Source organism: Musca autumnalis, unplaced genomic scaffold, assembly GCF_047663935.1.
Source record: "Musca autumnalis isolate F117 unplaced genomic scaffold, ASM4766393v1 scaffold_5, whole genome shotgun sequence".
Classification (NCBI taxonomy): domain Eukaryota; kingdom Metazoa; phylum Arthropoda; class Insecta; order Diptera; family Muscidae; genus Musca; species Musca autumnalis.
The window spans coordinates 184224148-184236020 of record NW_027412088.1 but is presented as its reverse complement, the minus strand read 5'-3'; the positions used below and the strand labels follow the sequence as shown (position 1 = coordinate 184236020).

At 36.0% G+C, this 11873-nt stretch overlaps 1 protein-coding gene across 1 annotated transcript; it reads left to right on the top strand.

Moving 5' to 3' along the window:
* The first annotated feature begins 5545 nt into the window (after positions 1-5545).
* Positions 5546-11422, top strand: ZnT49B (solute carrier family 30 member 9). Its single transcript, XM_073989534.1, has 11 exons — positions 5546-5716; positions 5774-6117; positions 6286-6491; positions 7112-7744; positions 9067-9334; positions 9426-9552; positions 9630-10036; positions 10106-10316; positions 10375-10567; positions 10644-10757; positions 10818-11422. The coding sequence occupies exons 3-11, from the start codon at positions 6318-6320 to the stop codon at positions 10860-10862; spliced, it is 2172 nt and encodes a 723-aa protein (XP_073845635.1). The 5' UTR covers positions 5546-5716; positions 5774-6117; positions 6286-6317; the 3' UTR covers positions 10863-11422.
* Positions 11423-11873: the final 451 nt, after the last annotated feature.

The following is an 11873-nucleotide window of genomic DNA, read 5'->3' as shown; positions in this document are numbered from 1 at the left end:
AGGCAAACCGTAAAGCTTCTTCAGGCGATGTGTTATGAGCGTAAATCAAGCAGTCATCAGCATAAAGCACCGCTTTTGAATGTGTAGTAGTGTGAGGGAAATCGTTGAGAAAAAGATTAAACAGAAATGGAGCCAGCACACTTCCCTGTGGAACTCCGCTACTGACCAATCCATTTGGAGATGTGTTATCGTTTATTTGAACAAAAAATTTTCGATCCAACAGGTAATTATGTATAATTTTTACTAAGAAGGGGTCCACCCTTAAATCAATTAGTTTGTAGATGATTCCATTGTGGCAGACAGAATCAAACGCCTTCTCTATATCCAAGGATATAGCTACTGTACAATTTTGATTTCTCAAATTTGACGTAATGTCACTTTGGAATTTTAGAAGGGCGTGCTGTGTTGAGTGTTGTTTTTGAAAACCAAATTGGAAGTTTGAAATAGGATTGATGATAAACTCGTTTTCCAGTTTTTCTTTCAGGATGTGTTCAAACAATTTCCCCACGTTGGACAGAAGTGAAATTGGACGAAAATCGGAGACTACTGCACTATTCGCCTTTTTCTTAATAGGAATGAGTTTCGCCAACTTCCATGCACTAGGAAAGTAGCCATTGTTGATGGAATTGTTAAAGATGCAGGTTAAAAAGTTTATTACCGTATCTGGAACTTTGCGTAGCACAAAGTTAGATATTCCATCAACACCGGAGGATTTTTTGTTGTTTATTTTCTGAATAATAGTTTTTATCTTTTCAGGGTTTGTAAAATGATACTGATCAGGATTATCAATAGAATTGAAGTGACTATCGAAAGAGTAAATATGTTGCGGTATTGGAGCCATAAAGGAGGAAATTTTGGAATTTAGATCACTCACCGGGCAAGCAGGAACAGTTTCGCGGAAAACGGACACGAAATGCTGATGAAAATGATTGGCTATTTCAGATGTGTTGGATACAATATTATCATCAACGCTTAACTGCTGACAAAATGGCGACTTCTTCCTTCCGGTGAACTTGAAAATTTCTTTAAAAGCCAATGGGCCAGGTTTGATGTTCTCTAAACGATTGTTGATTATTTGCGCTTCCTCCATTCTTATAGATTCTTTTATAATAATTTTCAGAAGCTGTATCTGTTTGGAAATAATTCTATACTCACTACTGAGCCTATTTCCGGTCCGATGGAATATTTTCTTCAGCTCCTTCTGCCATTGATGTTTCACTTTGTAAAGTTTTTTTGATCTTTCTGAAAGCGGAAATTTTCCGTCTTTCACTTCTACTTTCTGAGAGTGAGCCTCATGGATTGATGTAAAACAGGTGTTGAACGTTTCAATGAAAGCATCAATTTCATCGTTATACAGCCTTGCATCAGTAGGTGGAAATATTCTATTGGCGACACGACTAAAATCCTCTTGGAAGTTTTCCCAGTTGGTATATTTATAGCTTATGAAGGTTTGTGGAGTATTCAGTACCAGGTCACTGCATTCAAGTTTTATTTTCATTTTCAGCGGGAAATGATCCGAAAACGTAGACAAGGATGAAATAGAATAATTCCTAGTTGCGAAGTCGACCAATTTTGGGCTAATTAAAAAATGGTCTAGATATGAATGACCATTTGGAAATGAAGGAGACACATCACAAATACGGATTACATCCAAAATATTGGTTTGCAGCCATGACTTTAAGATTCTTCCATTGGAGTTTTCCAAAGAGTCTCCCCAACTTGGACTCCTCGAGTTTAAATCACCTCCAAGAATGAAACCATCGAGATTCGCACAAGCTTGGAGGACTTTATCCAGATCAGACTCGAGCCGCTGTGGTGGATAATTACATGGGATATAAATAGAGCCCAAAGCAATTATTCTCCGACTATTATTCTGCACTGACTCGACCTGTATAATACAGGTGTTTAAACCAATACCATTGACCACTAATTTTGTATACTGTATGCAGCTTTTTATGAGAATGGCTACGCCAAGGGGTGAGTGATCCGTTACTATATTATAACCCTCAATTTTAATACGTCTATTCCTTCGCAGGTGACATTCTTGTACGAAACCCACATCGATGTTAATATGAAAGAGCGTTCTTTGCAGATCAATTTGTCTACTCGTATCGTTTAATGACCTGACATTGAATGTTAATAAATTTAAGATTTTATGGTCCATATTGAAGTCTTACTTTGTTCAGAATCCGTAAGAACTCTGCCTTAGCTTTTGCTTTCTCCATATTTTTAAAATTATTAAGAAATTTTGAAATTTCTTGCTCCAATGTCAACTCCTCTGGTTCTAAGAAGTAGTTAGCTAGCTGAAGGAATTCGTCCACAATCGATGGTTTGTTGGAATTTGTAGCTTTGAAATGGCTTGAGAATGATTTGTTGGGTGATACCAACGACATATTAACAGCTTTGTTAACATTTTTGATGGCGATGACTTTTTCATTTTGCATTTTAGCCTTTGTACTTTGTTTAGCTGCAATGTATTTTTTATAGACTGGGCAGCCCTTAAAATTGGCTGGATGCCCAAATGTCTTACAATTTGTGCAGAAGGGTTCTGTAGAGTCTGATCGTACTCTCTGACAATTTCCAGGTTCATGCAGTTTGTCACATTTGACGCAATTAAATTTTGAGTTGCAGTTGCGGGAGATATGGCCCCACCGCTGACATCGATGACATTGAATATCGCTATCTTTTCTTTTGGGTTTTTCCCAAAAGACATCTTGGCACCATATATTATGAATATGGGAAATATCCCCTAATTTCTTGCCTGGCAGTAGCGATACTAAAAACAAGCCAGTATCGGTACCCCTTTTTGTAGAAGCAGGTGTTGTAAATTTCGTTACAGTTGCCACAGTGTTTGGCACCAGATAGTCCAACTCAGCTTTAACCTCATCCGGGTTATTGTAAGAGTACAGGCCCCTTAGAACTAGGCCAATCTGTTTCATTTCTTTTGGAGTGAATGAATACGAGTGGATTCCTTTTTCCCTCAAAATAGCCATCATAGAATAATGTACTTTGATGTCCGCAAAGTATAGTTCACTTTTGTTTTTATTAACATTTACGACTCTAAGCCCGCCTTCGGGGATAGTTTCTTTGAGTGTGTTAACAAGTGTCTTCATGTCAACGTTGTAGACAAAAATGGGTGGGCACCATTTTGTTTTTGGTTCTGACTCGTTTTTGTTTTTACTTGGTGTTTGTGTTTCCTTCGTAACAGGGGGACATTGAATGTTGACATCCGCTAGAACACTGAGAATGCCAAATCTATTATGATCTTTTGGATCAAGGTTTGATAGTTTTTCCTTTAGTTGGGAAAGGTCAATGTTTAGTGGTGAGATCTCATTATCAATGCGAAGTCTCTTTCGATCATTTGCTTTGCTAATGTTGTTGGGCTTTGTTGTTGTTTTACCAGCAACAGAATCATTGTTGATGGAAGTTGACGCCACCTCTTCTGCCACATCAAAATCCATATCAGGCAAAGATGAAGGCATCATTCATGCACGAAAATGCACTTTTGATGCCTACACAGTTAAAATTTATCAGTAAAATTTTAATTTGAAGTTTGATTTTTTTTCCGCTCGAAAACAATACGTCCAGACTGTTTCAGTGTTACCACAGTTTTTTCAACAATTAAGAAAATTAAAGAAAGGATGCTTCGTTGGGCTATCATCTGTCAATATACACAATGCTTCTTCTTATTAAGGTAAAGGTATCAATAGTTGACAACCTGGTGACAAAGTGTTGACTTTGTCACCATATTAGTAGACAAAGTGGCGACATGTCAACACATGACCCCACACTTCCTACAGGGTCATTAGTAATTGCTCTCCTATATCAGAAGAGTTTTGATCATCAATTATTGTCTACTAAGTCGATGGTCAGACTAGCACGATTTCAACATGGCGACGTCAAGTTTATAGGCGAGGGGTATGAAGTAGTGAAACCCATGTACATGGTTTTCTGTGTTTGTTGTGTTGCCTCTTCTTGTTGTTCGTTGCAAGATTTTTTCTTCCATTTTCTTTCATTTTTATTTTCTCAAGCAAACGTTAAGAACAAAGCAAGCATAAAAAGATTTAATAAAAACATTAAATTAATGAAATAGTGAAAATTTAACTATGTATTAATATTAATTTAATTATAAATGTTAATTATTTTGTGCTGTTTTTAGTTTATTTATGTTTGTTTTGTTTTTATTGGTATGAGAAACACAACAAACGCGAATGGTAAAATAAAGAGGACACGAAAAAATCTGAAATTTCACGTTAACGTGTGTGGATACTAACGAAACATGAAAATAAATTTTAACGAAATTGGTTTCAAGAAACCTTGCTAGTCTGACCATCGACTAAAGTTTTGACAAGTTGATGGTGGCTCTGAACGCTCAGACGCCGGCAACCTTGACACTCAGCGACCCATGTTCAAATCCCAGCCTGGCTCATGCTGAAATTATTTTTTATTTTTGCCTTATTAATGCGAAGGTCATTTATAGTGATATTTAAAAATAAAATGGATGTAGCTTTAAATTAATATAAATTGTAAACAACATATTTAATAGCAATTTGTCAGATTATTTTGTGCAGTATTCCATTCCATATTTAATTTTCAAGCAATTCTTTTTGCAAATTCACGTATGTATACGTAAACAAAGATCAGCTGACTGGCATCTTATATCATTTTAGACTAGTCTAAAGTTGAAAGTTGGATTTAGAAATCGAGTCGATTTAAAATGACTAGTCTAAACGGGCTATAATAAACGCATTTTATTTATTCTGGAATGATTTTACAAAGGCTTGCTTGGAATAATATTTCATCTTTAAACTGATAAAAACACACATTTCAAGGAACGACTTTAAATTCAATTCATTAAGGGCTCGGCACAAACTAGAGCTGGCAAAAAATCGATGGCACTATCGACATTTTCGTCTCCAAATTAATGGCAATGACAACTTAACGATAATATCGATATTTTAAAAAATTATATCGAAATTATGTAATGTTGGGAATAACGATGGTTTGCCAGCTCTAGCACAAACGGTGGGTGGAGCGCCTCGTTACAACAACCACATGAAAACTTGAAGAACAAACTTTACATCACTTACACTTTTTCATGTGGTTGTTGTTTATGACGCCTGGCGCGACTCACAACGGACCGTATGCGCCGAACCCTTTATTAGTGAATTCATAGGTAGGCGAATTCATAGGCACTTGTACTAATTATTGATACAAACTTTTTACTGGGTAATTGCTTCTCGATAAGATCCTTAGCGATTCCTGAATTATGACCACTGAAGGCCCAAAATGCAAGTGTTCGACTTCTTTTGCACACTTTCACGAGGACCTAGCTGCTATGTCTAATATCAAATTTGTCTGATAGAAAATTCATTTTTGCGCTTATTTTAACTTTTTGCGAAATATTTAAACCTTGAATATAATTTTTAAATGATTAACGGATTTGGGAAATGTCTTTAATTCGAAACTCAACAACAGAACATCGAATGTGAGCAACCCTTAAATCACAGAGCATTCACTTCCAAATGATATCATTGGTTGCTACATTTTTTAACGCCGTTGGGTCGGGCGGCTGTCAACTGATTTGTTTTGACATCTGTGTTGTTGTTCTTGTGTTATTTTGCTTGAAAATTGGTTAAAACATTCAAAAAAAGTTTGTGTCGTATTCCTTGCAAAAGTTATACAGAAATTTCGTAATTTATTTTTGCCTCTAAAGGTTACTAGAGTTGTATTAACTTCTAATTAAATAATAACTAATATTATCCTAATATAGGCTAATACAAATGAAACAATCAGAAAATTTTACAAAATCAACGAATTATGACGTAGGTCTCGTAGTGGATGGACGGAGAAATTTTCCATACTAGTCTAAGCAACAAAATTATACAAGATATTTTTCTCTACAAATTGAATTGATGCTGGAAAAAGATTTCCTAGACAAATTTGAGGATTTACTCTGAGTGTCATTGTTTATTTATCCGGTAAAAGTTTCCATTGAACTTTTGGTCACACTACGTGCAAATTTATTTTTAGCATAGCCCGTCAGCGTAATCAAACATAACATTGCTTGCTTGCCTGTGGCAGGTTAAGGAGATAAACAATAACAACAAAATTAAGGTATGTTAAACACAACATTGTTTTTTTCCGTTCTTGTTGCATTATTATGTGTCATTGTTTTGCACATTCATTCATTTGTTTTCATTTGAATGTTTTTCTTCACTCTGATTATGATGATTAGATATACACAAATCTTTGACTTGTTGCTTCTATTGTGTTTTTTTTCAGCTTGTGGTCTGGTAATTTGTATTGTTTACAAAATGCTTCCCAGAGGCATTGAATTGGTAAAAATTTTACATACCAAACAAAATATATTAAACCTGCGAACTGTGTGCCATTTCCGCAAACAATTATGGCCGGGCTACAGAGACTATGACTCGAAAGTTGCAAAAAACTTATATTTCGCACAAAGACATTATGCGTCAAAAGATAAGGTATGTATGACTGTGATCAAAGATCGATAATACATACTATAGCTATATTATTAGATAAAATATGAATAATTGTTTAATTGGACATGGTTTTTAGTATAAGTACTATAATGTTGTTGTTACCGTAATTGTTGATCTGAACTGGCATAACTAATTTCCTTCCTGAAATTTATTAAGGAATTAAATATCATTGCAAATGACAGAATTTTTCCTCTAACGAAGCAGAGAAAATTCATATCGGGGGTTATCATGAATGAAATTTCCCCGTGAGTTTCGTCTTTCCGCCGTTGCAACTTAAGGGAGAAAGTGAAAAAATTCACGGGGAATTGCCGTTCATGATAACCCCCATCAGCTGATTTAATTATCCAGTGATGTCGCCAAAATTACTGAGTGGTACATCTTACGCCGAAATTTAAATAATTATCGGGTATCGAACACATGCCCTCTTGTGATGAGTAAACGCTTTGTAGCGCTGTGCTTTAATAAAGTGTCCACTACTTTGCTCATAGATCAACACGCAGATAAAGAAATTGAATTTTTGAAATAAAAAAAAAACTATAATTTCTACATATTTTATTATCTTTAACTTTATTAAAATTACTCCCTTTCTTCCTTCCCCATAGATTATTGCATCCCCGCCTGCTACCACACAAACAAAAGCTGCTGCTGCTTCAGCAGCTTCACAACAAACGACAAAAACCAAAACAACCACAAAAACAGCCACAGAACCGAAATCATCAAAAGAAAAAGGCAGCGAGGCTCCACCAGCAAAAGATGACAAATCTTCCTCCACAGCAGCCGCTACGGCTGGAACACCACAAACCAAAAAATTTGAAATTGAAACATCCAAAGGCATACTTTCCATTACAACCACCATAGAAGATTCCAAAATAAATGATATTGTATTTGAAAAATCAAAAGTGGCAACAGACACATCTTCGACCACCACAACATCCAAAGAGACTGTAAAATCTGCTGCCTCCGCACTACCACCAACAGCAGATGATATTATGAATAAGGCAGCTAAAGGTGCTGCAAATGTGACAGAGGCTAAAATAGATGCTGCAAAATTGGATGCCGCCACAAAGAAAACATTGGCAAAGAAGGCAGAAGCAGATGCCACCGGTAAAACAATTAGTATTGACTTGACCACCGCCAGTACGCAGGCAGCAGCAAGTGCTGCTACTGTTGCTGCAGCGGCGGCATCACCAACATCAGCGACACCTACTCCAATACCTGATGTTAAACCGAAACCGGTGAGTGTGAAGAAGAAGGGATTCCAACGTTTTTTTATCTGCAGTTGACGGAAATACTTGTCTTCTATAACAACTATTTCAATTAGCAAACCTTTAAAAGAGAAGACCTTTCGGTCCTCTCTGAGAAGACCATTGGGCCTTCTTTGAGGAGACAATTCAATGGACTTCTATGAGAATACAATTGGGTCTTTTAAAGGAAGACTTCTTGAGAACACATTTTGGTCTTCTATAAGAACACTTTTTGTTTTCTATTAGAAAACCTTTTGGTCTTCTTGAGAAGACCATTAGGTCTTCTTTAAGAAGACAAGTTGTAATTCTATGAAAAGAGATTTTGGTCTTCTATAAGAAGATCACGTATGAGAAGACCATTTGCTCCTCTTTATGAAGACCTTTCGGTCGTCTAAAAGTTGATCTTCTTTGAGAAGACTTTTTAGTCCTCCATGAGAAGATCTTTTGGTATTCTTTGAAAAGATCTTTAGGTTTTCTATAATAAGACTTTTTGGTCTTCTATAAGAAGATCTTCTATGAGAAGACCATTTGATGTTCTTTAAGAAGACCGTTTGGTTTCCTTTGAGAAGACCATTTGTCTTCATTGGGAAGACCATTTGGTATTCTTTGGGAAGAACTCTTGATTTTCTATGAGAAGACATTTGGTCTTTTAACGAGACCTTTTGGTCTTCTTTGAGAAGACCTTTTGGTCTTCCATGTTAAGAGCATTTGGTCTTCTATGAGAGGGCCTTCTGATCTTCTATGAGAAGGCCTTTTGATTTTCTACGTTTTCTTTTTTTTTTATGAAAAGACCTTTTGGTGTTCTAAGAGAAGACATTTTGGGCTTTCATGAGAAGGCCTCATCGTCTTCTATATGAAGACCTCTTCGCCTTCTATAACAAGACCTCCTCGTCTTCTATAAGAAGACCTGCTCGTCTTCAATGAGAAGACCTTTGGGTCTTCTAGGCATTGGTCTTCTATGAAAAGACCATTTAGTTTTCTATGAGAAGGCCATCTGGTCTTCTATGAGAAGGCCATTTGGTCTTTTAACGAGACCTTTTGGTCTTCTTTGAGAATACCTTTTGGTCTTCTATAAGAAGACCTGCTCGTCTTCAATGAGAAAACATTTTGGTCTTCTAGGAGAAGACTTTTTGGAATACTAGGAGAAGACATTTGGGTATTCTAGAAGAAGGCCACTTCGTCTTCGTTTTCTGTTAAGACTTTTTTTGGCAATGGGAATATTGTCCGGGTTGAGAGCTTTGCTAATAAGTAGTTCAACTTGTCCGAACATAACCTAATTTGCATTCGTAACTTTAATTTTTCACTTTTTTCAGAAACGAGCCAAAATGGATTACAATCGTTCTTCGCTGGAACGAAATTTCATAACACCAGCCCGAGCTATGAGTGATTTTCTGCTCAAGGCTTCCGATTTGGAAACCCTGCCGAAAATCAAGCGACGGTCACCCTATGAACAAGAGCCACCCATTACGGTATTTTGGCGTAAAGATGTTGAAGCCAAGGCTATTAATATTTGGGGTACAAAGGAGAATCTCATCAAGGAATGTCTTAAACGTGAAGTGGAACGTAAAAAACACCAACAAAGTGAGAGATCAAAACCAAACACAATATTTTTATTTTAAAAAATAATTAATTAATTAAATTAAATATTTTTTTTTTTTTTAATTTATTTCAGATCTTTTTACGGTAAAAAGAAGGCTGCGAGACTATCGACGAGAAATCGGCTCGAGGACGGCAGTGTATGATGATGAACCAGGCCTAAAAGGAAAATCGGGAAAGGTGGTGCTAATTGCCATTGGCATGTAGGTCCAAAAATAAGTTATTACTTCAGTTATGATTAACAAATTTATTTGAATTCCCTTTTTGTTTTGTATTTCAGCAATGGTTTAAATTTCCTTTTCAAAGTGGGAGGATGGTTATATTCCGGCTCCCATAGCATGTTTGCCGAGGCCATTCATTCTCTGGCCGATACAATAAATCAATTGATTTTGGCCTATGGCATACACAAATCAACACAAATGGCCGATTCTGATCATCCTTACGGTTATGCCAATATGAAATATGTTTCATCGCTTATCTCAGGTGTTGGTATATTTTGTGTCGGAACAGGGTTGTCATTCTATCATGGTATAACGGGTTTAATGAATCCCGAACCAATGGAAGATTTCTTTTGGGCATTTTTCATATTGGGTGGTTCATTGGTGTCGGAGGGTGCCACTCTGCTGGTGGCCATGAATGAAGTGAGAAGGTCAGCTAAACTAAAAGGGATTTCGTTTAAGGAATATGGTGGGTTAAATTAAGATAATGTTAGGGGAAATTATGTCTATTACTTTGAGTTTTTTTTTCTATTTGCAGTTCTTACCGGCAAAGATCCCTGTGTCAATGTGGTATTGACCGAAGATGCAGCTGCTGTTGCCAGTGTGGCAGTGGCAGCCGGTTGCATGGGTCTGTCAACCATAACAGGTTCACCAATTTATGATGCAGTGGGTTCACTCTTAGTGGGTAGTATTTTGGGAGCGGTGGCCTCATTTATTATCTACACCAATGTGGCTGCTTTGGTGGGAAAGTAAGTTTAAGACAAACGTATGTACCTGTGTACAATAATTAATATTTTTCACCAATAGATCCATACCCCATGAACATTTGGAACGTATTAATGGTGAACTTGAAAGTGATGTTATGATTAGAGCCATCCATGATGTTAAGGGTATTGATATGGGCAACTCATTGGTAAGATATAAGGCTGAAATGGATTTTGATGGTCGAGAGTTGACCAGATCTTATTTGGATAAACAAGATCTCAATGAACTGCTTAAGGTATTTTTTAAAAAATATCCTCTACATTTTAGATAGCTTAAAAGAAATTTAATTTTAATTCACTTTCTTTTCTCAGGTTGTAAAGTCATTCCAATCTACAGAGGAATTGGAACAATTCTTATTAAATCATGGAGAAAATATTGTCGATTTGATGGGCGGTGAAATCGATCGCATTGAAATGAAGCTAAGGGTATATTTTGACACACTAATATTGGGTCTTTTAAAATAATTTTTTTATTTGTTTTTGCAGAAAAAATTCCCTGAAATCCGTCACTGTGATTTGGAAATACTTTAAGCTATTTATTTATAGTGTTGTAGTCTATTTACATCAGTTTAGAATAGCTATACCCCATTAGCATTATTTATCTATCAATGGCTGTAAGCTTAGAGTTCACTAAGTCCATATTTTCATTAAGCAATTTTACTTAAGGTAATTAGCTTCACAGCTCTCTCTGTCTCTTACGAACCGAGAATTGTCACAAGTAAAATTGTCCCATGTGAATTTGGACTTAGTACAACCTTTTTTGTGTCTATTCGGGTATACTTGATTTGTGCTATAAAAATATGTCTTTCCTTGGAAAGTTTGTAAAACGATTGAAACTTTAAACAAAAAATTGTTGCATACATTTGTTTTCTTGAAGAAAATGCAAAAAAAAAATATTCTAAAAATGGATTTTAAATTAACTTCCACTAGAGGGTAACGAACGTACGCTGCTGAGATCGATGAAAGTTAATTATAAAATCACTCTATAGAAAATATATTTATTATACCTTAGCTGTGTTTATTTTTGTATAACAACAAAAGCTTAAAAAGTTTCATGTTTGTATAAAATAAAAGAGAGTAAATAAATAAAAGAACGATTTATGACGGTTTGGGATGAAACGCTCAATACGCTTGCAATTTGACAATTAGCTATGTGTCAACACAAATCATTTTAAACGCAAGTTGCAAAACTGGGAATACCATCGATAATAAGTTAGAAAAATGGTCTAGAGAAGCATCTATTCTTTCAGAAAAGTCTACAGAAGCACGCTTTCTTTCAGAAAGGGTCCACAGAGACACACCTTCTTTCAAAAAGGATCCACAGAAACACACTTTCTTTCAAAAAGGAACCATAGAAGCACGCTTTCTTTCAGGAAGGGTATAGAAGCAAGCTTTCTTTCAGAAATGGACCATAAAAGCACGTTTTCTTTCAGAAAGGGTCAATAGAAGCACTCTTTCAGAAAGGGACCATAGAAGCACGCTTTCTTTCAGAAAGGGTCTACAGAAGCACCCTTTCTTTCAATACGATTGCAATTTGATATT

What these genes read in the sequence shown, in the direction of transcription:
- ZnT49B (XM_073989534.1), top strand. Translation starts at nt 6,318, where the DNA reads ATGCTTCCCAGAGGCATTGAATTGGTAAAAATTTTACATACCAAACAA. An exon ending in ACGTAAAAAACACCAACAAA is followed by an intron (nt 9,335 to 9,425) that starts GTGAGAGATCAA and finishes AATTTATTTCAG; the next exon opens with ATCTTTTTACGGTAAAAAGA. An exon ending in GATTTCGTTTAAGGAATATG is followed by an intron (nt 10,037 to 10,105) that starts GTGGGTTAAATT and finishes TTCTATTTGCAG; the next exon opens with TTCTTACCGGCAAAGATCCC.